We start from the raw sequence: 27,119 nt of genomic DNA, 5'->3' as shown, positions 1-27,119 counted from the left end.
CCCTGTAAAATTGTCAACACAATCCCTGGAAATTTTGGCCACAACTAGATGGACGTAGCCACGCAGAGTTGAGCCTTGCCAGCTGGCCAAGGACTGCTTCATTTCATGATACAAAAACCAGAATCCATCCCCTGTGATCCACGTGGAGCAGCTTTTCCCACAGAGCTCAGGGTGGGCTGTGTTTTCACAGCAGGAGCATCCCCTCTTCTCCCTCCTGGTGGGCTCCTGCAGTTCTTCCCAAAGGTTATTTTGACCACATTTGGTGGATTTGGCTCCTCAAAAAGGCTCTTTGGCAGAGGGACAGCAGTGACTTTGACCCGAGCAGTTCGTGTGCTGCTGTGACATACGTAGTAAATAAGTCTGAGGGTAATTATACCAACAGGAATTCTGGGAGCCCTGCCAGGAGGGAGGGGACAGCCAATCCTTTGTGCACTAAAAAAAGAAAAAAAAAAAAAAAAAAAAAAATTAAAAAAAACACCCCAATCCCCCTCCCAACCCCCAAATTAGTTCTATCTCTTGAAGCTGTGATGTGACTTAGAACTAAAAATACACACAAATACACACACTCGTATATAAAAATAACCAGCATTCCAAAAAAAAAAAAAAAAAAAAAAAAAAAAGCACCCGAAGTTAGGCTCCTGTATCCAAAATTAAGCTCTTAAATAAATAAATTAGCCTGATTTTCAAAAGCACAGAGCAGTGAATGGTTTTCACTCACATAAGAGGAAGCATCATGTTGCTGAAGATTGAAGATCAGGCCCAAATATGGATTTAAAAGTCTAATTATAGAAGCCTGTTTGCCACCAGCTTGACCGGGAACAACGAATTTTGGGTGAAATGACATTGATTTTTTTTTTTTCTTCATTCTTCTTAAGTTGTCTACACTTTAAAAGTGTTAGGGAAGGTTTGAAAGACCCTCAAAGGAGTGAATAAAATACCACAAGGAAACGGATGAACTGGAATTAAACTGTTTACACCAGTTCTGTACACTGGTGTTTGGAAATAGGGTTGAGAATTATCAGTGTTAGAGCTGGGTGAAGTTTTAAGTTGATTAATTAAGTAGGTATTTATTACTTGCTGAAAGCCCACAAAGTGGAAATATTACTTTTCCCAGTTGTTCTCACAACCCACTGGCATCAAGATGGACAGGAATCTTAGTGGTTCGTTTCCTCTCTTTGCCAGATTTGAGTCTGAAGGATGCTGAAGACAGAGCACCATATTTTTTTCATGGTCTGAAGAAGAAATAAAAGGAAGTTAATTTACTTCCAGCTGCAAATGATCCTTGGAGATGCTTTGCTCACGCTGCCCAACATTTGCCAAGGGGTTCCTGAGGTCACATTCCCATAGGGCAGATTTGTCCTTTGGGGTCAGACTGGGCAGGGCTGGGATTTATGCTGTGAAGGAATTATGTCCACCCTGGATGGAGGAGCATCAGCAGGCTGTACTTCACTCATGTGATGTTTAGAGGCAGGGGACAGCACTAAAAGATCTGGGGTTTGACACCAAAAAGGTGTTTCAAGAGCAACTTTTTTCTGCCCTCTGACTCAGTTTCCCCATCCGTGGAAGAGGCACAATGCAGGTGACCAAAGGCTGTGGGCTCAGCACAGGGAGAACTTGGTGTTTGTGCCATTGCCACTTGTGGAAACAGGATCAGGACACTGTGCTAATCCCATGTATTTGAATATTTTTCCATGCATTCTGTCTCCATGGATTGGTGTCATGTCCCCTTTCTGTGGCCAGTAAGAAAAATTTATGCTTAAACTGTGGATGGTGGTGAATCCCTAGAGATTCACCCTGACCCCAGAGATCCAGGAGAAATCATCGCAGGACATTGTGTCTCTCCTGATAATTCCTTCTTAATCTTTTTGAGTGGCCCAATGTCATTGTTGCAGTTTGGTCCCAAGCCTGGAAAGCCAGGAAAAAATTAAAGATGGTCTTAAAAACAACCCAAAACTGGAGACAGCTGTTGGGGACAGCAATGAGGAAGAGGAGAGGTGTAGGAAATGTGAACTGTGAGGAAGAGTAGAGGTGTGGGAAATGTGAACTGTGAGAAGGCACTGCAAGAAATTTTTTCTGGAGAAAAGGAGGTTGAGGGGGGACTTTCTTGCCCTCTTGACAGGAGGGGACAGCTGCGGGTGGTCAGAGTCTGCTGCCAGGGAACAGGGACAGGATGAGAGGAAACAGCCTCAAGTTGCACCAGGGAAGGTTCAGGCTGGACATCAGGAAGAATTCCTTCAGGAAAAGGGTTATCAGGCATTGGAAGCAGCTGGTCAGGGAGGTGGTAGAGTCCTCATCTCTGGAGGGACTTAAAAGCCATGTGGATGTGGCACTTGGGGACGTGGGTTGGTGGTGGCCTTGGCAGTGCTGGGGGAATGGTTGAACTCGGTGATTTCAGAGCTATTTTCCAACCTTAATAATTCTATGATTCTATGGAACTGTGATTTTTTTTTTTTTAATCTGAGGAAATGAAAGGTTTACATGGCAACTAGGTGCAAACAGGTAAAAGACTGCTGCAGGGTGAAAACCAATAAATTCTTCTTTCAGACCGTGGCTGAGATGACGAGAAATGAGTGGTTTAACCTTCCAAAGAGGAGTTTAGGTTATGTGTACCAGCAGGAATGGGAGCTTCTGGGGAGGGACTACAGGATGGATTTGGTGGAATTTGGCAGAGGTGATGGTGCCTTTGCCCCTGAGCAGCACTTTATGGGCACCTCCACTTGGCTTTTCTGGCCCTGTGTCACTGACATTACAAAAACCATTGCATTCTTCTTTTTTCTGCCTTCTCCTTGAGCCACGGCACTCTTCCCTGACTTCATCTTTTCAGCTAAATTGCATTTATTTAATTCCTGGGCGAAGGAAAGGCAGGATGCCTGCATCGTGCTGCAGCTCCTGGGGTTGGGGCGCTCCATGGAAATGCCGAGTGCAGGTGATGGATTTGGGCGTGTGAGGAGAGCAGGTGCTCCACGGCCATTTCCATCCCGCTCGGGGTGTGCTGTGGATGTCACACCAGTGTCACCAGTGTCGTATGTGGCTGGCGTAGCGTTTTCTCGAGTGCCGAGCCCCATCTGGTGGCTTTCCTGGGTCTTTTTTTTTTTTTTTTTTTTTTTTTTTTGGTGTCCTTGCAGTCCTCTCTCGGGATTTTTTCGCCTGCCAGCTGCCAGCGGACAGGAAGGACAAGATGCTGGATAAAGGGCAGAGCTGCCTCTCTCCCAGTTCCCCATCCCTGGGTGTAACTGGGAGATCCAGAGGCTGTCCAAGGCTCACGTCCTTTTTCCCTTCTGCTCTCCCCGGCTGTGCAGTCTCGCCCGAGTGGCAGGGGATGATCTAATCGTTTTGGCCAAACCCCAGCTTGTTCCGTGAGCCGCTCTCAGAGCCTCCAGAAGGCGCTTCATCCCACTGCCGGGCTGGCAGCGGAGCTGGGACAGATGAACAGTCCCGGGAGGGGACATTTCCAGCTACTGACTGGCTCAGATGAGCAGCTTTAGGGTCGGCGTCGGGTGAAATGGTTCATATCCCAAACGAGGTTACGGCCACCGCTCAGGGTGAGAAGGAAGAAGACTCAGTATCAGATTGTCAATTCCTGCAAGTGTCCGAGGCCAGGCTGGGTAGGGCTTGGAGCAACCTGGGATAGTGGAAGGTGTCCCTGCTTGTGGCAGGGGATTAGAACAAAATTGTCTTTAAGGTCCCTTCCAACTCAAACCATTCTGGGATTCTGTGATATCCACAGGCATTGGAAAGGACCCTGTTAGGGGTCTTTTCTTAAATGCCACGAGTCCTGAGACAGAGGCAATGGTAGAACTGTGCCTGTCCATGCCTGAGACACCTTCTTCTACTCCAAACTGTCCAAAGTCTCAAAGCTGACCAGTGACAAGCTGTGGCCTTTCACATCCCTGGGTCACACACGTGCTGCATGTGAAAATGGTGTCTCGTTGCTCCATCCATAGTGAAATAGGATCAAATCATAGAATCACAGGATATTCTGAGCTGGAAGAGACCCACAAGGATTTATGAATTCCAACTTCTGGACAACTTCATGAATCCCACAATGAGCCTGAGAGCATGGTCTGAATACTCTGGGATCTGTGAGAGAAGCTCCTTGAAGGAGCTTAGATGGTCTGTCATGCAACTTCCAAGTGTTAGGACCAGTATTTTTTGTGTGGGTTCTCTTCTTGTGATGAAAATTAAGTGAGGGAGTTGTTTCCTTGTGCTTCAAAAGCATTTCCTGCTCCCAGGCTTCACGTTTGGGTGGTACCAGTTCAAGTCTTCCCACCCTTGCAACACCAAATGCACTTCATTATATGGTTTTGTTCTCAGGGTGGCAGCCAGTCTAAGGTTGGGCTCGATGATCTGGGAGGTCTTTTCCAACACTAACGATGAGCCAGATTCTAAAAGTCCTCTTCAGATCCGACAGGAGGGAGGGGAAGAACCATGCAAACCCTGATGTCTCACCAGAACCCCATTTCCCCCCACAAGCAGGTTCTGCTGCACCCCAACATCTCACACCCAGCTTTCCCCTCCTGTTTCCTGCAGGTATATCCGAACCATGTACCTGGGGATCCAGAGCCAGAGGCGGAAGGAACACCAGCGGCGTTTCTACTGGGCTATGATGTACGAATATGCAGACGTAAACATGCTGCGCCTCCTGGAAACCTTCCTCGAGAGCGCCCCTCAACTGGTGCTACAGCTCTGCATAATGATCCAAAAGAACCGTGCAGAAACATTACCATGTAAGTGTCCCCTCCCTACCTCTTCTCCTCACTTTTCCAGCCTCTCCCCTCTGATCCCAGTGCTCAGCAGCTGATGGACGTGTTGCTCAATTCCCTGCCGGTTTTGGATGGGTAAAAAATCTGCTCGTTCCTCTGAGGGAAAAAAATAAAATAAAAAAAGTCAGTGTCAAGGAAAAGATGGGATTCAGCTCTTCCATGCCCAGGATAAAGGAATGATGGTGTTGTCAGCAGGAGGCAAACAGGCTCTGCTGCTGTGGCACCACTTGTTTGTCGCTTGGCACTGGGCAAACACGACCATTCCCTGCCTCAGTTTCCCTCCTTACATAAGTAGGGCGATAAAAGTGGCCAGATTTGAGTTTGTGTTGTGAGGACAAATGGTTCAATGCCTATGCAATGCTCTGATGGTGTTAAGTGTAAAAAGGGGGAGTTCTTAACAGCTAAATGCTGTAGGTCCTTTTCTGATGACTGCCCAGGAATTAAGGTCTTGCCATTGGTACCATGGTTCTCACCAAGCCCAGGAAAAGAGAAGGGGAAGGAAGTGGAGGGGACTGTGTAGGGACAGGGATGTAGTGGAGGTTTAATTGCAAAGGCAGACAGATGAGAGGAGGCTTGGAAGCCACCACAGGGAATATTTTGCCAATTCTGGTGCCCGCCACTGCTGTGATGTGCTGAGCATGGCACATCTGTCCCAGCTGAGAGGGACATGGCCCTGTCCCAGCCCTGGCACGAGCAGCTCTCCCACCCTATGGCCATGCTGGCAGCCTGAGGGTGACCAGCCTGAGGGACAATCATCCTCTCCAAGGACCAGCAGTGGAGCTGCTGGGTTATTCAGCCCCTGCTCAATTCATCCACCACGAGTGACACTCAGCTTCCCAAAGCCAGCCTGGTTGGGGCGTGTCATTTCTGAGGAGTTTTTGGAGCTGAGAACTGAAATTAGAATTTGCTTTGAGGTTAAATTTTTCTGGGTTTGCCAAGGTCACCACTGTCTACAGCATCCAGGAAGGCCAACCACTCTCCCTTTGCTCTGTATTTCCAGCATGTCCATCAGAGTTGTTTATAGAGGCCTCCCTCCTCCTATTTATGCAGTCTTTTCTTGAAACTTCTCATCACGAGCTCTCCAGGCCTCCAAAGTGCTGACATGATGAATATGCCTTTCTACAACTCCTGCTAGAACGGCTCACATTTGCCAGCCCCCTTTCCCTGCTGCTTCTAACATTATTAACCCGACTGAAAATGCAGAAATCACAGCCCGGGAGGTTTGCCAGGGCGTTCTGCAGATTGTTGGACTCGCCGCAGAAAGCGCCGGGTGAAGTTTGTTGGCCTCTGTTGTGCTACGAGTCAGACAACGCGGGAGAATAATCCCTCCAGGCTTTCAAATCCGTGGCTCTTCCACTATTGCCACTTCCAGGCAACGGCTGCCTAATCCACTGAAGGAGCTGCATCATTTTTTAAATTTTTTTTTTTTCCAACATTCCCCCCTCCCCTCCCTTCCCCGGCTTTTGCAGTTCCTCTGCTCCTCCAGCGCGCAGAGCCGGCTGCGCTCTTCTTCCAAGGCAGCGCACGTCCCCGCCTGCCTCCCCGAGCCCTGGAGGGCTCTTTGCTCGCCACGCTCCAGCAGCCGAGCTCGCCGGGTCCCCAGCGCATCGTCTCCCTGCATCCCTCCCCGCCTGTGCCAGGGATGCGGGCGCTGATGGATGAGAGCGCCGGAGCTTGCTCAGCGCTCCTTGACTCCTGGTGCGAGGTTTCCTAGAGCTCTCCTCCGTGCCCGTTCGGTGCTTCTCTCTTCCTCCTCTTCCCCCTCCTCCTCCTCTTCCTCCTCCTCCCAGCCGGTCCATAATTATACAAAAGCAAATTAAATGCTGAGAGGAGCCGTTGTGAAAAGGAGCATCAAAGATTTTTTTTTATTTTTTTCCCTTAAAGCAGGCGGAAAGCAAAGGGAGGCGGATACTGTTAGGAAGGCAGTGTGTTTAAAAACCAAATCAAGTCTCTCCTGGCTCATCAAGTCTGTGGGAGCGTGGCTCCTCACAAGAAGGGGCCAGTTCTGCCTTTAAACAGGGACAGCATCAGCTGCATCCCTGAGGGATGCACAATGGAAAAACAGTCCAGGGAAGGGCTTGAAAGATCAGGTAGAGCCCCTGCTGATGTGTCCAGATTCCAGCTGCTTCCATACATCCCCCACAGACTCTTGTGGATCCATTTAGTGCCAGACAAGGTCAGTTCACCATTGCCTGTGGCATGCATCCCTCATCCAAGCCCCAGCCCTCCCCGCTCTTTAGATTGTAATGCCAAGCCCAGGCTCCACTTTTCCCCAAATAGGTCAACTTCTATTTAAGGAAAGGGAGTTATTGGAATGGTTATCAGGAGGCTTTGCTTTCGTCTCCTAGTTCCTGTGTTAAGAGAGCTGTTGAGGAAAGAAGAGTGAACACCCTGGAGGTCTTTGCTCAGACCCAGAGCCTCTCCTCCAAAGCATTTCTGCCACACAAAATGGTGGCAGAAAGGGCTCATCTTGGAGGATTGTCAGAGAGGGATTCAATCATGATAATGTTTAATTTCCTGGGTTTCAATCTATTGGGTGGGTGGAAGAAGGAAAAACCTCATCATGCCTTGCAAGAACTATTTGACCATGAGAGGAACCTGTGTCAGAAGGTTGGGTGAGACCTGTGTCTGTTGTTCCTTCAGCACTCAAAGAATAGAGCAGTTTCACCCAAAGTGAGAACATCCAGCAGCAGTAAGTGCTGGAACTGGAATTTGAGGTCAAGACCCAGCCTCAGTAAAGCCTGGGACAAGACCTCTGGGGTTTCATGAGGGTCAGGATTCCTTCCTTCACCATATTCCCAGCACAAGGCAGAGCAGATCCCAGCTTAGCCACCCTTGTCTGAGGAACAACAGAAAAGAGCACTGAGAGAAAAGAGGGGAGAGCTCTGTGAACTCCATCAAGTGGGCAGTGGAAGGTGAATGCTGAGAGCCTGAGCTGGAATTCTTTGGCTGGTAGGGCAAATGGAACAACATCAGCTCCTGAATATCCATATGGAAAGAGCCGGTGTTGATAGGCAGGTCCTCTGTGAAGAATTCATCTGCTACAACCACAGCTGGGTGGGCCCAAAATAGAGTCAAGAGAAGGTGAGGGAGAAAGGATGGATCCAACACATGGAACAGCTCCTGTCAAAAACAGCTGAAGGAGGTGGGATGAGATGCACAACCTCCAGCAGCACCTTTCTCCAGGGAACCTGATGCATTTAGACCTACCATTAGGATAAGGCTGAAGGAGGGGAAGGGATGCTGGAGATGATGCAGCATTGTCCTTCAGCCACCTTAACTGTGTCTGAGGTTTAGGAGAGGATAAAAGAGCATCCATCTCTCAGACTCCTGAGCAACAATGGCCAGAGAACTTCTGATTTAAATCACGTGTTTGCAGGGGAAAACCTAACATTAACAACAGAAAAAGCTCACCAACCCAGATCCTCATGCCATAAAGACTCCCAGCAGATAATGCACCTCATTCTTTGCAGAACAAACCATCCTTAACCCCCTTCACCCCACAAAGGTGCTGTTTCCTCTGCACTGAGTGGGAAGGAGCAGATCAAACCAGCTTAAAGGAGACACCCAACCTCTAGGCAGGCAGGGAGGTGAGAGGGATTCCAGTTTTTCTGGCATAAATCTCCTCTTAAAGAGGTTTGCTTCCACTTAATTTTTTTTTTTTCATGTGACTTCTTTAAAGCTTAATGAGATTTAGCAGAAGCCCCAAAGTCCTTCCACTCATGGCACGAGTTCTTTATGCAAAGATTTCTGTCTGCATGAGGCTGCAGTTTTCAGCACAGGGTGTCCCCCTCCAAAAAAAAGCCACATCTCTCCACAGACGCTGTGTCCACTTCCTCGATAACCCTGCAGTTGATCTGAAAGAGATTTGCAGCATAAGCCTTCCTTTTGAAAAGTCCTGCTGGAATCTCAAGGATTTTGGGAGGTCTCTGCACTCTTCACAGAGTAGGCTGAAGCTACTCATGCATTTAAGGGAAAGCAACATTAACTTGTGAGGTTTGGGGGCTCATCTTTTTAAGCAGAGTGATACAAATCAGGCATTAAAATAAATTTCAGACATCCCAGCTACAGAGGTGTGCTGGCTGCAGAGTTATCCTGGGGGTGTGTGCAAATCATCTCGACCCTCCCAAAGAAAAGTCCTATTCCTTTACCATGTTCTCCCTCATCTGTACCATGTCTGGGGACCATTTATTATCATTTATGATCCCTTTTTGCAGGAGCAAACTAAAGATGATTTACCCTGTCACTTAGTTTAGAAGACTCAGCTGGTCGGCTGAGTTAAAAAGGGACTTTCAGCCTGCAGGTGTTCAAAAAAGTGATTTTTCAAGTGATATCAACACTGCCCTGAACATAACTGAGGAGACTAAAATCCCCAGGTCTCCAGTGAAAGTGGAAAAAAGACTCATCAGATTTGAAATTTCATCCTTTTCACCACTCAAAGGAGCACTAACAGATAGTGCGAGACCCTTCATGTTGGCCTGGGCCAGACAGGTGTATCCAACAATGTTCAAACAGGGATCCAAACCCCTGAACCCAATCTCTGTGCTCTCACAACACAAAATTGTCCCCATTTATGCCGAGTCCCATAATGTCATTAGAAAAACAGGGTTCATTCTATGCAGACACCAGATGCCATGGGGATTAGTGCAAAATTCAATATGGCATCTGCAGATTCTGTGGGGGAAAGTCCTATTTCTGCAAAGCAGGAATCCTCTTCCTGACTGGTGCATTTTTCCTAAGATCCACCAAGAGAACTTCAGTGTATGACTGAAGAAGTCTTTGCCTTATAAAGTCCTCAGTAACAGGAGATGGGGTGGGGACAAGATCTACCAGAGCCACACTTTGGGCTTTGGCTCAGGTTCTGAGACAGATCATGAAGAAAAATAGATGCTAAAACTTTGCCCAAAGGCAGATTTTTTTTCCTCTTTTTCCCATGTCATTCCTTGGGGATCAAAAGCAGTGGGAGACATCCCTCACCCAGGCTTGGTTTCCTGTGACAGAAGAGGCACAAGCAGAAAAGCAGCTGCTCATTGCCATGTGGGAAAAGGATCCCACCAGTCGTGTGCTTGCTGGGCAGGGAGGATCTGGGATGATCTGCCCTGAAAATTTGTCCTGACTCCACCACAATTTCCCTTTAAATATTCACCAGCAGCCCAAGGAGGCCCAGATAGCTCTGAACTCATGAGCAGCTCACCTGGGAGGCCACTCATATGACTCCAGAGCTCTGCCAGGCTGGGGCATATGGCTCTGTTCCTGCCTTCCCACCAAAGCCAGATGACAGGGAGCAATTTGGTGCCCTGCTGGAAACGAGCCTCTGGTCCCCAGCCAGCTCCCAGCAGCATCAAAAAGCCATCTCCACAGTTGGCAGTGGCACTGAGGACGCCTTGCTCTGGCATGCTGAGAGCAGGCCAAGCCTCAGGCACGCTGGCATGGCACAGCTTGTCCCATCATCAGCCGTATTGTCCCAACGCCGTGGGATCCAGGAGCCCTCAGAGCCAGGGAAGGCTTTTTTGGGGTATTTTTTTGCCTTTTTCCAATGGGATTTGGAGGCAGCCCAAAGAGAGATGTCATCCCTTCGCCCATCCCCACCTGCAGCTTCTCTGTCCACCACCTTGCCATGTCTCTGGCTCTTATTTTTGGAGCGCTGATAAAAACCCTCCCCGTCTGTTCCGTGCCACGTGTCACCGTCACACACAGGACACGGCACAGCCAGGAAAGATGAGTCACCATTCACGGGACAGGGCTGGCAGGGGGCCAGTGCTGCCAATTTTAGGCTTTGTCAGACTGTGGTAATCACTGGGAAGGGGTTACATCATCAGAGCACTACAACAGCATTAGCTCATGCTGTTCCCGGGAGCTGGGGGCCAGCCAGGAAACTGAGGCATGGAGAGAGGTTCTTTGGGTTCTTGTCAAGCAGATTCCAGGCAGGAAATTCAGATTTTTTTTTTTTTTTTGGGTAATTCCATGCTGCAGGCTTTCTGGAGATACACCTCTCATGGGAAGTTTGGGATTAGAGCATAGGAAAAGGTGCTGTTGGTTTGTGGAATACATGGGAATTTAATTATTTTTAGCTTCAGGTTACTCTAGTGCAGGATTATTGTCAGGCATCTAGGAGAGCGCAGATAAACAGGGAGCTCATAGGCTCTGGCATGTGCAAAAAATCATGGAAAAGATTTTTCCCTGCTGGGCAGGGACTGCTCTGTGCTTCTGCCCCTGGTGGAGGTGGAGCAGTTCAAGTTGATGCAACCTAAAATCAATGAATTCTGAAAGAAAGAATTCTCCTGCTTCAGAAACCATTAATTGTTTTTTTAATGATTAGCTTGGGCTGACAGTTCTGAGCCTGGGCATGCAGCAAAATTACTGAGTCAGTAGAAATCTCCTGAAGTGGCTTTTGTCCTAAGTGGCATTTGACCAACCTCGTGCTCTCAGTGCCCTCAGAACATCCATGTCTCCACACAGAGGATCACTGAGGGGAGACAGCCACTAGGCACAGGAGCCCCTGTCTGATGTACATCAAGGTCCCAAAAATGCTTGCAAAAGGCAAAAAGATGCAGGAAATAAGCCACAACAAGCATGACTGCATGTGCAGACACCAAGTTCTGACCTGCCACCTATCACATAGGTCTTTGCAGAGTGTACAAAATGTGGGAAGCAGAGGAAGAAAGAGTTTCGTGCTGTTATCCTTGGAAATCAGTGTCCCTGGTGCCTTCAGCTACCCCACTGCGAGACAGCACCAGCTGCACCACATCCGTTTTTGTCACTTTGTCACTCCCCCTCGCAGGAGCACTCTGCCAGACTCGCCTCACTGATGCCAGCCCTGTGTACTCTCCAGGAATGTTGAGATGCTCCTTCTTTCCCGGGGACCAGTCCCCTCCGCTGGGATTATGCTGAGGCATTTCCACCAAGGGCCCCCTACACAGCATCAAAGGTTTATGAACTGTGAGGTTACAAAGTGTGCACTGCTGACATGTCTCTGTAAGGAGACCTCTTTCTTTGGCCAGTGAGTGTGATCAGAACTGGGTCCCTTCCTCTTTTCCATCAGGCCAAAATCATTCCCAGACCTGGGATGAAGTTCTTTCCCTAATTGCCTGCAGGCTTCCTGTGTCCAAGCCTACCAGAGGAGGTTATCAGGATCCCTGTTTGGTGCTGTCGCAGACCCTTTGAAGCATTGCCTTGATGTTGTCTCATCTCCAAGGAGCAGCCCGTGGGAGCTGTGTTCTTAGCAGGAGGCTCCCTCAGGGAGCCCTGGCAGGAGATGTTGCTTTCCCAATCTGGGGACAAGTCTGTTGGGTTTCATCCCTGCTGACAAACCAAAACACACCAGAACACGAGCACAGCCACCAGATCTTGTTCATCCTCTGCTTCACTTATCAGCACAGCCCTTGGCACATTTTTAGCTCCCGGCAGCCAACACCAACCCAAACAATTCCCATGCTTGGCTCAGGTGATGGCAAGAACAATTCCCACCAAGAACGTAGCAGTCAACAGAATTAGGCTTGGCTTTGTCACTGATTTCTGGGCACAAGGTCCAAAGCTGCCCCAGATCTGTGCTAAGGAAAAAGGGATTCTCGTGGTCGCTCTCCAAAGCAGACAATTAACTCCTTGGGCTTTCCTTTCCAGCCCTGAGGTGCTGCTCCCTTCTTTTTCAGGGTATTTTAGCCCCCACTTGCAGGATTACAACATCCTTTTGACTTGATGTAGGCAGGTTTACATCTTTCCCGACGGCTTCAATGCTCATCCAATTTTAAACAGAAAAGAAAAAAAAAGAGTGACAGGATAGAGGTGCTGTAACAGTTGTCAGATTGCAGTGTTAAAATGCACATATATTGTACATGTTTGTAGAGTCCTGTTGTTTCATGCCAACCATCCCTACTTAGAAGATAGAAATGAGTGAGAAAAGATTTTATGCTAAATGGAGCCATATGTTGTTTTTCTTAGCAAAAGGGTTTGGTGGGGTTTTTTTTCACCATTTCAGTGCATTCCAGCAGTTCCTTAAGGTATGTTTCTCTTCTAAGTGTTTCTAACAGTAGAGTTCAAATATCATTAGGTGTGAAAAATATCAGCATAGGAGGCTCCTTCTGATATTTTCAGAATTCAAACTGGAAGCAGCTCTGCTGGATTTGATATATTCAAAAATCTTAGCAAAGTATTGGCTACTGGAAGTTGTAACTAAAGTGCCCTTCACAAAGAACCAGAATACTGAATGTGAAATGTGATTTTTTTTTTTCTCCAAGAATAACCCCTCTTGGATTTTGCTATCATATTCTTACCAGTTGAAGTAACCACGTTTGGGGTGGGGGTTTTGTTCTAGCCTGTTCTAGAAAGACTATTTTAATTAACAAAGGGACAAAACCTAAGTTCTCAGCATGAAATAGCACTGGAAGTTTCTAGAGATGGTTGTGTTCCTGTTCCTGCCAGGTTTGTGTGACTCCCCTGCCCTCTAACATTGCCTACAAAGAGGGATTTTGCTCTGCTTGCACAGAGTTAAATCCTGCCCTTGCTGGAGGAGCATCCTGGTGGAGCATTTCCAATGAAACCTCTTGGGGTGTCTCGAGGAGCTTCACATCCTCTCATCTGTGGCTGTTCACTTCTAGGGGCTCAGGTGGGGTTCTTTTTCAGTGTCATTCTGAGACAGCACTTAAAGGCTTCAGATTAACAGGGATTTAACTCAAAAGTCTTTATAATTACAGTGATGACTGTGCAGAGGGCACCTCGGCCTGAAAAGAGTGGCAATTCACGCAGCTTTTGACAAAAATAGACACGAAGAGCAGTTCTCATGCTCTATTTCCAAACAAGCTAATCTGTGGCCGGGAAATCCTGGCTGCTGCTTTCCCAGCACATTTCTAGTGCAGAATTAACCCAGGTGATTGTTGCCTGGAGGGGTTTAGACGAAGCTCAGAGCAAACCATCTCTCTTTCATGTCTGTGGGTCATTAGAAGACAGAGAGGCACACGGTTGTTGGTTCTGGGTTTGTCTATCAGCTTCAGTGCCACTCCTGCTCACCTGAGAGTCAGGGAGTTGTGGGATTCATGATCTCCAGAGGATGTACTGGGAAAAGGGGAACTTGAGTGTAGTGGGAAGGTCCTAGACGGATTTTGGCACTTGAGTCCTTGCTGCTGCAATGTGCGTTACTGGTCCACATGAACCCAAATTTAAGTGATAACAGCAATTCTCCTGATTGGAAACACCATCCATGCAGCCCCACTCTGACACTGAAAACATCATCAGTAAGATTAATAAGAATTCTCATTCCAAAAGTCACAAAGGAAAGGACTGTTCTGCATGAACATCCTTCAGCATCTGCTGAAGTGGGGGTTCTTTCAGTGAGAAAAATAAAATCTGCTTTTGCTGAAAAGAAAACTGCGAATTCTTTCCATTCCATTTTCTTAACATTTAGGGGAAGCTTCAAAATGGAAGAGCCATTTCAAACTAAATAGTGTTGAGTTATAAATATTTTTATATCATTTATGCCACACCAATAGGAACTCGAAATGCAAGACTGTGTGCGTCTCTCTGTTCTCTGATTGTCTCCACCTTCTTTCAGTCTGAGTCAAACCACCAAACTCACTCCACGGTCCTGAATGGGATTCTTTGACATCTATCATGCATTGTTCCCCCTGAAAAGTGAGTTTGTGTGTTGTCATTTCCTTGAACTCTATCCTTAGGGTCCCACCAGAGGCTCTGGTGGCTGGGTGGAGCTGTTTCAGAAGAGGCTGCTCTGCAGAAGGCAGAATTTGCCTCTAGTTCTAGCAGTGGACTCACACTGGCATTTTCCTCAGGCATAATTTTGGCAGCATAGCTGAGACCAGATTCCTGGAAGGATTACCCTATCCTGCTAAAATAACACTTTTCTGGCAGAAAACCTGTCCCCACATCTGGATTACACTTTACCTAAGTTCTACCTGCCATGTCTGGGCTGCCTAGAGCTGTCCAGACACAGCAACCACCTGGACTAATTTACTCTGCCCAGCCTGGAAAATCTGATAATATGAGAAGCTTTATCTCCAGGTGCTGGAGAGTTGAGCCAAAGGTCTTCCACATTATTTTTAACATGATGAAAGGGATTATACGACCATGGTTGTGATAAACAGAGGACTGTGATCAGATTTTTTTTATACCTGTAACACAACCAGCGTTGGAGCCCAAGTACTGGCACTCAGGTGATTGTGCTAAATTGGTCTCTGGTAGAGCTTTGCCTGCCAGCCCTTTCCCAAAGCTTTCCCAAGCATGAGAAAACAAATCCACATAGTCCAGGAACCATTCCCATCGGGCAGATTGGATAGAACTCCTGAGGGATTTTAACAGGATGGGTATGGCAGATTCTGCCAGCTGGGCTCAGGGTCAACAAATAATCCTGTTTCTCATTTGGGGTTCAGATACTACCACCAGGTTCTTTTCCCGTGTGTCCTTCTCCTCTCTGGTGGTTTTTATGAGCCAGTCTGTGGTGACAATTCACCACACAGGATCAAGGACCTCAATCAGCCAAGTGAGTTGAGGCTTGTTTGTGGACCTCTGCTTACATAGGGAGTGAGATTTCCCCTAAGTGCTGCCGGAAATGTTCCAGCTCTGAAACAGGTGTCAGCAGCTTCTTTCCCTACATAAACAGATAAAACCTGAGATACCTGCAGTCAGTATCCTGGGAAAGGGTCAAGGCTGTTATGGAAAGCAAAAAGTGGATTTTCCTGCTGATGAGGGCTGTGTACACACAGGCCTGTTGAGACCAGTCTTCTTCCCAATGATGTAACAGAGGGATGTTGTCTTTCTCCTACCACTCAAGGATGTTGGTAACTCTGTCTGGCTGTTCTAGGGTGTCCTCTGACTGACCATGGCACCCTTCTCACATCAGGAGGGTGCTGGGGGCTTGTTTTACCTGCTTGTCCTTCAGTGGTATAAATTCATTGTGTCGTGCCACTTGAATACGCCCACATCACGTTGGGTCTGTCAGCTTCTGCTCTGCAGGAGCCACTGTGGGCTATTCTGCTCATCTTGGGGCCAGGAACAGGTTTCAGCAATCCTCCTTTCTCCTCCTAACAGCAATCCTCCAATCCTCCTCTCTCACCTTCCTAACACTCACCATTCTCCTCTGAGCTCTTGCGTGGAGGTGATGGATGCCAAACCACTGTCACCTACTGCTCATCTTACCACGTTCTTCTTTGGTTATTTCGGTTTGAAATAACCAGTTATTTCCATTTGAACCCCATCCCTGGAAGTGTTCAGGGCCGGGTTGGATGGGATCTGAGCAACCTGGGAGAGTGGATGATGTCTCTACCCATGGCAGGGGCTTGGAATGAGATGAGTTTTAAGGACCCTTCCCTCTCAAACCATCCCATGATTCACCAGGAAGAGTCAATGGAGAGACAGAGGCACTTCCAGACAACTCATCCCATGTCTCAGACAGCATTCCTGGGGTGAAATAAACCCTGAGGCACGTGATGGACAGGGCATCTGCACACAGAGGGTTTTAGAACAGTGAGGAATCTTTTCCAATCCTGATGTGGTGGGCGCTGGCCAAAGTTCTGAACAGGAGACTGACACTTCACTGAGGTTATTCGAGGACAATCCCAAACAGAGGGTGGATTATCCCATCTCTGCTTGGCCCGGGGTGCTCGTGCCTCTCACAGCAGGATCAGTCTCTGGCTTGCATCCAGGAGGAGATACAAGACTCGATGGCTGCAGGGTTGGAGCTGGTTTGGAGTGCCCGAGTTCACAGAGGACGTGAATAGGAGGAGACACGACAGAAGCAGCCCAGATAATGAGAGCACAGATCAGATGAGTGTGGCCAGTCGCCTCTTCCTGCAGCAGGGAAAAGGGGGCACTGGGGACAGCTGAAAGGCATCAGGATGAAAGCAGAGGGAAGAAAGGCCTTTGGAAACACAGTCCTTGGTGACCTCTTGGACGCTTCCTCAAGGCAGTGCTGAGGTGTGGGCTGGAGGAGGAACTAAGGAGGGATTCAGCTTTTCTGGGGTCACTGAGGACATCTTAATTTAGCAAAAGGAAAGGGGTTTAGGAAGCAGCATTTCAGGACATGAGCCAGACTTGCACTGTCGAGGGGTGGGAGCGCAGCTCTCCATGCCAGGGAGATTTTTGTGGAGTTGCCCTGGCATGGATTTTCTCACAGTGAAAGGTTTGGGAACACAGATGTGCCTCTGGTCTAATGTGGAAGAGTTCTCCTTGTGACAGCTTGGGCATGGGCTATCCTGTACAGAAACTCAACACCAGCCTTGTGTGGGATTCCAGTGAGATTTGGTGGTAGAAGTCTTCCTTGTTATTCAGACCTACTTGGAAATCTGTCCCTGAAAGGAGTTACCTTTGTTTCCTGCCTTTCCCAGTCATCAGCAGTTTCCTATTTCTTATGGAATGGTGATGCTGTGTGCAGGTGAGCTGGATCCTGGTGAGTGGGGATGTGATACCCCTTGGAAGAAGGACCCAGAGGGTCTCCCTAGCAAGGGAGCAGGTGCTGAGGATGTGAAACTCACCCCTTGCCTGATGAAACCAAATTATTTTCCTTTAGAAAAGAGCAAAGGACAGGACACTGGCGTGATGTCTTTTCCCAGTCTCCCCAGTTACATGATCTGGATTTTCATCTCTGGTAATTCCAGCTCTTAGTAGAGCAGAGAGGTGTCACATAATGTGAGGAAGCCATTCCTGGGTCAGAATTTCACATCATGTTCACAATAGGTGGAATAGTTCTCATCATTCATACTGGACTGGTGGCACACTGGAGAAACTCCCTAAGTGTCCTGATATCCAGTGAGGAAAATGAATGGCAAAATTATCTGTGCAGCCCTTTACTATTTATATACTGGCAATGTTCCATAATTTTCCATGTTCAAAGAGACAAATGAAGAGGGAAAATAAAGGAAAAAAGACACAAGTCATTCCCTCCTCTGATGGGGAAGGATAAAGAAAGATCAAGAATCAAAATCTATCAAGAAAACAATGAAAATCAGACCTGGGGTCTGATTCTGACCTCTTTTACTCTGACACAAACGAATTAAATCAGATTAAAAAATAAGGGAGAGTGACTTTCGGGCCCTGTTGTTACAAAAGCAGGATCTGGTTTGATCTCTTTTGTGTATAAAATGCATTTTCACTCTGTGTGCATCAAAATGAAAGCCTGTTCCTCATCTCCTACTGAGCTTCAGGGAGGAACATGCCACCCAAAGGGGAAAACAGGATAACAGGGTTCACAGCACAGGGGCCTGAGCAGCCAGGGAGGGATGGGGATGAACTGAAACGTGGCACTTGGCATTAAGCAAGAGCTGCCTCTGCACAGGGGCTGAGGGAAGGTTTCGTGTCAGGCTCAATATTTGCCATCCCACTCACCCGGGAGAAATGTTGGTATCTTCCCATTTTGTTTTAGTAGAGTCTTAAGGAGAATTAATGTCAAAGAAGAAATAGAGCACTGTTTAGGCATCATTTTCAACTTTAAAGGGACAGGCACCACAGGAAATAGTCAGGGAATGTGCTACAGTGACTGTATCCAAATTATGGGCAACCAACAACCTGCAGCTGGATAAAACCTGTACCTGCCCCTAGTGAAAATCCTCTCTCCTCAGCTGGACAACCCTGAATAAGGCCAAAATGGGTATATTGTTAATTTTAAATATTCATTTGTATGTGTATGTGTGTGATTTTTTTTTTCTATTAGACTGGTTGTAAAACCCTGCATCACTGCATAGCAGGAGTAGGTCAGATAGACAGGGATGGGTTTCCCTGCACTGTTTTTATTCCTAAGCTTTAAAAGCAGAAATGGCAATTCGAAGTCATTGTTTTGATTCTTTCTCATGTGGATGAGTTTTGTTCCAAAGAGCCTTTTTACAAATCTGAGATGACTTTTTTTATTTTTTCTGGACCGTGGGTAGGAATCAGAGCAGGAAAACCAAACCAGGATGAAATTCAGGGTGTTCATGTGAGCTTCAGCAGTTTCCCTTGAACTCAGAGTTGTTCAGGCTCCTCTCCTCTGGTATCAGATCACTGTCTGCATTGTACTCAATCCACTCGTGTTTTCATGATCCAAAGCAACAGCTCTTGTTTCCCTTTCTCAGAGAATCTATTCCCTGGTCTGACATTCTCAGAAATTTAACTTTTATACACCTGCCTTATTTCCCACTGCTTTCTCATCCCTCTGTGCCATTTCCTGTTGCACAGCCTCTGTGCCACATGTGCTTATCATTGAAGAGGGATCATGAGCTCCCCTGAGAAAGGCAGAATCTTTCTGAGTCTCAAGTGGAGTCATTTGAAATGCCCTGAGTGCCTTCCTTCGCTCCAGCTCCCAGTTCAGAAATGTTCTTGTCCTCTGTATGCAAGTTTGTCACACCTGCCAGCTCCAGGCAGTGGTCTGGAACATCCTAAAGTGTCTCAAATGTTGCTGGATTCCCACCTGTGATGGTTGCACTAAGCTTTGATCCTCCTCTGAGCAAAGAGACATCATTTAACCGTGGACACCCTGTGGTGAAGCTCTACATTAGACTCCACATTTCTGTCTGAAATGTCTTGTCAAGCACACTGTGATGTGCAGAACTATTCCCTGCTTTAGCTTGGATTTTATATGAGATCCTTCAAATCTTGCTGCTTCATCTGTCAAATGGGACATCATAGAGCTGTACCTCCCCGTGCTGAATGTAGGTGAGCAGAGGTCTCACTGCAAGGGCTTCAGGGCTCATTTCTAAAGGAATCTGGGGGATTATTTCTTGTGCTGTGTCATTCAAGACACAGGAACTTGACTCCTTGATGGTGCTGACTTTGGCCTGTGCATCACTCATGGCTTCCCTAGGGCAGAGAGGTTTGAAAAGAATCCCAATCCATGGCAGTCTGACTCCTTGTGGGCAGGTGGGACCCAGAGCTGCAGCCGCAAGGCTTCCAGCCCCATAGGAGCTGATCTGCTCCTGGCTCGAGATGCCTACAGAGTTGTGGTTGTGCACGGTGGGGATGTTCCACTCCCAAGACTGAGAACAGAGTGGGAAGAGTGGGAGTGGGCTTTTTTGGAAGTGACTTCAGTGTTTACCCAACCTCATCCCTTTGATAAACAAACCTTGGGAGGGAGTTGAAACCTACTCGTGCTCCACAAAGGTTTGTCAGTTACCACGTGCAAGAGTCAGAATCAAAATAAACAATTATTGCTCATGTGATCCAACTTTTCAAGACTTTTTGTTCCAGTTATAATTGAAGAGATCTCTACAGTTGCTTAGAAATAAGGTCTGGAGAAGGTAGGAAGAAAAACAGGGACAGTTCATCCCACAGTCTGTGAGAATTGTAAATTGTATGATGTCATGGGCTAGAAGTCACAGGGAAAGTTGGGAATGGGAAACTTCTGCTCAAGATGACAAAAGTGCTGTGTCATTGAGGTCTGTGTGAAAAAGCCAGGGAATAATTTCTGTGGCAACACAGTAAGAAGTAAGAGTGATGTAAAAGTCTTTACATTACTCCATGGTTCCTGCTGACGTCCACCTACAGATCTCCCCCCTTACACCCAGGTACAGATCCTGCTCATCGCCAGGGTGCCAAAATTCACATTCAACACAAGACTTGTGAACTTTTACACAACAGGAGAAATATGTCAAAATGCCCAGAGATCCTTTCCCTCAGATCTTGGTGCAGATGAAGAGACAATGAGCTGTTCTGCACAGGGAGGGGGGATTCATCCCACCTGACTGCCAGTGCTCGCACGTCCCCTGGCAAGGGATGGAGTCAGCCACCTTGGGAGCATGAGTCAACCCCTCCCTGTCCCACACACGGATGTCAGGACAGGCTGAATCACTTTCTGGGGGTGTCTGCCTCTCTCTGCTGGCTGGAGGAGACGTTCAGATGACTGTCAGCAGCCCGGGTGCCGTGCGAGTGACTCAACTCTCTGAGCCAGCTCTGTGCAATTTACAGCGAAGGCTGTGATTAGTGGAGGGTTCTGCCCTGACAACATTAGGTAAAGCCTTTATGTGCAAACTGGGGGATTGTTTCAGGTGTATTTTATTCCCCTCTCTTTTCTGGAATAAATGAGCCTAACAGAAACATTTTTAATCCAGGGTGACACATCTGTCTCCTGTGGGTTGGTGCTGCTTGAGTTTCCCTGTACAAGTACGTCTCATGCTGTACAAGTTTCTAGTGAAACACCACTAAAATAAAGCAATAAATGACATATTTTTTCCCTGCTAATCATTTAAAGTTTTTAAACTGAATAACCAAGAGACAGTGCAACAAACAGTACTTATACACATAACAAAACTTTGTGGCATGACTCATCCTGCCAAAACTGTTAATAAAGTCTACCAAAAATGTAACTCATCTAGTAGGTTAAAAATGAATCTAATCTACATCTGCTTGAGTATGAGGCTGCTCATATTTAGAAGTTTCCATTCGTTATGGGGAGAGACTGAGGGAGCTGGGTCTGTTCAGTCTGGAGAATACTGAGAGGGGCTCTCAATAACCCATACAAATACCCCCAAGGGGTGTCAGAGGATGATGTCAGACTCTTTGCAGAGGTGCCCACTGACAGGCTGAGGAGCAGTGGCCATAAAACAAACCACAAGAAGTTCCACCTCAACAAGAGAAAGAGCTTCTTTACATTGAGGGAGGCAGAGAATGGAACAGCTGCCCAGAGAGAGCATGGAGTTCCCTCTCTGGAGACATTCCAAACCCACCTGGATGTGTCCCTGTGCCACCTGCTCCAGGTGATCCTACCTTGGCAGAGTGATTGGATGATCTCCAGGGCTTCCTTCCAACTCCAACCATTCTGTGAGCCTGGGGCTGGAATCCCCAAGTCCTACATGCAAATGTTTCTTAGTGAGGACTTTGAACTCAGGGGAAACTGTAATTTTCTTAAAGCTGGTGGCTTAAAGCTTCTGCCTTGGATAAGGCCACTGCTGTCATTGCTTTGCTGTTAGTTGGGTTTTTTTTAAATTTGGTCTGAAATTCTAATGCACATTTAAGCCCAAAGACAAGGGGTTCAGAGGGAAACTCGAGAGCTAATGAAAAGGTGTAGTTTTGGTGGACTTTGCAGGCTGTGAGAATTCCAATGAGAGGAGAGTTGGAGTGTGCTATCCTTCCTGGGCTTCTTCATCATCTCTCCTCCAGACACAGATAGGTTGGAAGAAGGGAAATCTGACCCTGCCACACTGCAGGGTGAGCTCCTCAAACCCAAGATAAATTCTATAGTGTGAGATCTGAGGAGTCAGTGAATCTTATTTGTATTCCCATGGAAGCCAGGCCCCTGTGAGCAGAGAGGAACGATAACAGGAGAAAATGAAATTTAGGGGGTTTTGAGCATTTTACCTTTTTAACTCTGAGCAGATGCAGCAAGATGTTCCTTGGATTTTCTTAAAGAAGTAAAAGACAAATAAGATCTGGACCTCTCACTCAGTTACACGTCAGAGATGGAGGGGCGTTTCTCATTGTTTTGCTTGGGACCATTTGCAGTTTTTCCTTTGGATTTTTATCTGATATTCCCAAATAAATCTTTGACTAAGGCCCAATCCAACCATAGCTACTAAATTACTGAACTTCTCAAATACGGATTTTGGTTCATCATCTGTTTCCTCACCTCCAGAATGGCTGTCCAGTGAGCAGCAGTGAGGGCAAAGGAATAAGATACCAGCAGCTCTTTCTTTTCCCAGGAATCTCTCACTTAATTTTTATTGTGATGCTTTGCTCCATGAGTCATTCAATCTACCCTTGTGATAATCAATGGAATTATATTTTTAAAAGCCTCTCAAGTGTGGCGAGGCCACTATCTTTATCTTCTGGAGGAAATAAATTGTATAAGTGTTGGTTGGAATGGAGAATAAGACCAGGTCCCTTTGGAATATCATGAGGTGTTCTGCCCCATGTCGGGGTGCAAGGGAAGGTTTGGGGACTGAAGGTGATCCCAGTGGAGGTTCTGCTGTCCCTGACATCACTGTGACTTGGATTGGTGCTCCAGCCAGGAGACAAGACTGAGGAAGGGTTACCTCCAGTATAGGTCTTGGGTCCATCCTGGAAACAAGGCAGAGGATTTGCTGGAGAGGTCAGATCCTTTTGTTTGGGACTCTTTTGAGGGTCTTGAGTTTGGGACTCTTTTGAGAGTGTTGATGAGTCTTGATGCTCCCTGGATTTATATGTTTATGTGCACGGGACAAAAACCTTGTTTTTCCAGAAGGCAAATGCTAAATGGGGTTCTTGAGTAAGGCAGAATCAATGAGAATGTTGTTTAAATGAAAGCATTTCAGAATTAAAAAAGAATCCATGCAGTTACAGGGAATACAGGTGTCCTGCTCTTACTGTGGTGCATTCCAAGAGAGATTCCACTCTTCACAAAAGTAACTTTCACACTTGGGCTTCAGCATTTAGATGGGATCTGGATTTCAGACTCTCAGATGTGGATGCAGTCAGGATGAGCACAGAGGCTGTTCCCTACTGGAACAGCTGGGGTGGGGTGGCCGATCCAGTGGCTCAGGAAGATAAGGACAAGGAGTCAGAGAACTCCTGAATACGGCACCATTTCCAATTCCCACGCTGATATCTCTGTATTTCTCTCCTCCAGACTGTAAGGACAACCTGACGTGAGTTGAACCTTCAGGCTCCCGAGCCTGCCCCAGATGCAATAATTTAGTGAGCAGATGATGTTTTCCACCAAAGCTCCTGTCTAACTCAGTGGATCTGTGTGTCTTCCGGCAGGTGTGTCCTCTGTGGCCTCCCTGATGTCCCTGGCTTGGGTGCTAGCCTCCTATCACAAGCTTCTTCGGGACTCTAGGGACGACAAGAAGAGTATGAGCTACAGAGGGGCCCTCATCCATCTCTTCTGGCGCCTCTTCACCATCTCATCCCGAGTTATTTCTTTTGCTCTCTTTGCTTCCATCTTCCAGCTCTACTTTGGGATCTTTGTAGTGGTCCATTGGTGTGCCATGGCTTTCTGGATCATCCATGGTGGGACAGATTTCTGCATGTCTAAGTGGGAGGAGATCCTCTTCAACATGGTGGTAGGGATTGTGTACATTTTCTGCTGGTTTAATGTCAAGGAAGGGCGGACTCGATACCGAATGTTTGCGTATTACACGGTGGTCCTGACGGAGAACGCTGCCTTGACGCTCCTTTGGTATTTTTACAGAGATCCCGACACCACTGACTCCTATGCCGTGCCAGCACTGTGTTGTGTCTTTCTTAGCTTTGCTGCTGGGATAGCTTTGATGCTGTTATATTATGGTGTGCTGCATCCCATGGGGCCAAGAGCTAAGATCTTTGCCAGCTCCTGTTGCGCCGAGCTGCTCTGGGGCATTCCTTTGCCCCCCGATGTTGAGCCCATGGCGCCTCAAACCCCTGGGTACCGGGGGGCCCAGGCTACGCCCACCAGAGCGGTCACGGAGCAACAGGAGGAACTCACAGCTGACACTTGCTTGCCCGTTTTCCAGGTGAGAGCAATGGTACCATCTACTCCATCTGGGCGACCCTACCCCCCCGAGGGGCCTCTCATTAAGATTGACATCCCAAGAAAAAGATATCCTGCCTGGGATGCTCATTTTGTAGACAGGAGGTTAAGAAGAACTATCAACATCCTCCAATATGTCACCCCCACAGCTGTAGGTATTAGGTATAGAGATGGACCTCTCTTATATGAGTTGCTACAATATGAATCTTCACTTTAAAGCTCCTTAAAGCAAAAGTAAAAGAGGGGACCTTATTTTTGTTTACGGTAAACACAGATCATGAAACAAACACAAACCTTCAGATAAGCTTTCTTTCTGGTTGCTGTATGTATAAAAAAAAAAAAGATATTCTCTATGTTTTGTAAGTAAAAACAAAAAGAAAAACTTTTCTTTTGTTTTTTACACACAAGAAACAGTATTTCAACTTCCACACCTAGGATTCACAGGTGGAGAAGGAGGCATCTCCACATCAGTTTTATACCGTACACCAAGTGTAGAACATTATTTATGGGATTGGTGCTGATTGAAAAACAAAAAAAAACAAACAAACAAACCTACAACTGCCTTATGCCCTTAGGTGCTGAGTTTCATTAAGTACTGTCACCTTTCTCATGCAAAACTCTTTGATGATTATATGCCAGGAAAAAAAAAAAAAAAAAAAGACAGAAGAAAAACCGACCATCTAACTGAAATGCCAACCTTAAAATAAATTTTAAAAAAATTAACAACAACAACAAAAAGAGAGAAAAGTATGGAAAAAAATATTAATCCAGTTGCTCTTATTGGATTTAGCAGAAAAAAACCCTCCAAATATCTAAAGATAAGAAAGCAAAGATAAGAAAGCAAAGCCAAGACAACCCAAATGGAGTTTGATTTTTTCCCAACAGCTGAAAGACAAAATCAGGTCTTTAAGATAATTTGGCAAGGAATTTATAACACCATTGGGCCAAGCCTTGACCGAGTCGTGTTATAAAGATGACCCCACCCTGGAACCATTTTCCTTGTGGAAATGGACCCTGTACAAAGGTGGGATTGTACCAGATCAGTGTGAAAATACAGGATCTGATCTTGTTCCCAACAACTGCCCGTGCTAAAGCCCCACTGTCTCCAGTGGAGCAAACACCAACAGTCTGAGCCCAGAATAAGGCCTGCCACCTTGATTTCTGGAAAACGAGAAATTATCAAAATTATAAACCAAAAAACATGATCCGAAAGTACATTTCCACATATGTAATAATTATTTCAGTAATAATAAAACTCAGCATGGTAGCAAAAAGCGAGTCAATTTAAAGGCACAATACTTGATCAGTGACTGGCAAAATAATTTGACCTACTGTATCATTTTAAGGCTGTGAAAGGCATACATGTATTATTTGTAATCTCGTGTAAGACCTGTCATGTCTCATTCAGTGCGAGCCTTAAAGTGATTGTAAAGCATCCTTCGTTCCATTTTGGGGATTTTTGGGTTTTGATTTTTTGTTTTGTTTCTGTTTTGTTTTTAAGGAAAACAAAACATGAAAAGTCGGGATATAAAAAAAAAACACCACAAAAACACAAAAAACAAACAACAACAAAACAACCAACAAAAAAACTTCTTCAAACGGTAATAACCTGTAAAACTGACTCACGTCTCGAGATGATTTGGTGCTTTTGTAATTTTCGTTGATGTTGTTGTTGTGATTTAGCTGAGAAAAATTCTTCGACTCGGTTACGTGTGGGGAACTGCTGATAAAAAAAACAAAACTGTCTCGTGTCACCCTCTACTGTAAGTACATGGCGAGAAACAACAACCAGAGGAAATCCAAGAGCGTAGCAAGAGCGCCGTGGTTTAGCTTAGCCTTCCACCGCTGGGAGATGCTGCCACCTCCGATGCTGGCAAAGCCCAAACCCAGGGCTGTGGGGTTGTCATGACATTTCCGAATTAACCCGCTCGGTGTCTGAACATTCTCATCGATTCTGATTCTGTTTCTGTGCTGGAATCTCTCGGGGTTTTTGTTTTGTTTATTTTTGGTTAAATCACCAGGTTTGCGTCTATTCAACACCTTTTGGTTTTTTCTTTCCGTTTTGAGAGTATTGCTCCTTTAAAGGAATATTCCCGTTTCAGGGCATCTTTTCAATCCCACCATCCCTCTACTTGGGAGGGGAAAAAACAACAACAACAAAATGAGATATTTTTAAGTGAATGCTGTAGTATTTTCTGTGTGTAATTGCAATTTTTTATTCCAGAAATACTGTAACTGTCTAGGGTGCGAAACTCCCATGCTGACCTATTCTGAAGAGAAGATCAGCATGGGGGGCTATTTTTTAATTATGATTATGATTTTTTTTTTAATTTCAGGAATCAGTTGGTTTTTTTAATTATGATAGTATTTAAAGAAACTAGTACCAATTTTATATAACAGTTTAAAGAAGCTGAATGCTTTCTTCGCCTGAATATACCTGAAGAGAAACATTTTTTTCAATCAGTGATCCTTTGCAATGTTCTGAGAAAATATTGGGGTTTCTTCAGTTGTTTCATTTTGTTTTGTAAAGGAAACTTTTAACTGGTGTCTGTCCCTTTCAAGGAGGGCAGGACTCCTTCAGGCCAAACTATAGACACACGGCAAAGTTTATACAAAGCCAAATTGTCACTGGTACTGTAATTCCCAGTCAAATTCCATTTCAGGCAGATGTTTCTGGGCTCTGATTACAACCAATGTGATGGTCACATTTTCATGCAAAGGGAGGGATTTGGTCTTGTCATCCCCTACCTAACTCCCCAGTCCCTTGTTTGCTGTGCACATAAATACATATATATATGTGTATATATATATACATGAACTGATATATATTTGTGAAAAGCTTTCATTTCCCTTCTCCATTGTCTGTGCCCCACAGCCAGTCCCTTCTCAAGTGTCCTACTAACATTTCACCCTGTTTTTCCCCTGATCAGTGTGCTGTCTCCATAAAAAGAGGTAATTTGTGA

The 27,119-nt window shown here is 46.3% G+C and overlaps 1 protein-coding gene across 1 annotated transcript; it reads left to right on the top strand.

Annotated features, from left to right (window-relative positions):
- The first annotated feature begins 4,531 nt into the window (after positions 1-4,531).
- Positions 4,532-26,486, top strand: XKR6 (XK related 6). The gene is made up of 2 exons (XM_066314617.1): positions 4,532-4,727; positions 23,409-26,486. The coding sequence occupies exons 1-2, from the start codon at positions 4,544-4,546 to the stop codon at positions 24,371-24,373; spliced, it is 1,149 nt and encodes a 382-aa protein (XP_066170714.1). The 5' UTR covers positions 4,532-4,543; the 3' UTR covers positions 24,374-26,486.
- The last annotated feature ends 633 nt before the right edge of the window (positions 26,487-27,119 follow it).

This window comes from Sylvia atricapilla, chromosome 3, assembly GCF_009819655.1.
Source record: "Sylvia atricapilla isolate bSylAtr1 chromosome 3, bSylAtr1.pri, whole genome shotgun sequence".
NCBI classification, from domain to species: domain Eukaryota; kingdom Metazoa; phylum Chordata; class Aves; order Passeriformes; family Sylviidae; genus Sylvia; species Sylvia atricapilla.
The sequence above is the reverse complement of the archived record's forward strand: the minus strand, read 5'-3'. Positions and strand labels throughout refer to the sequence as shown.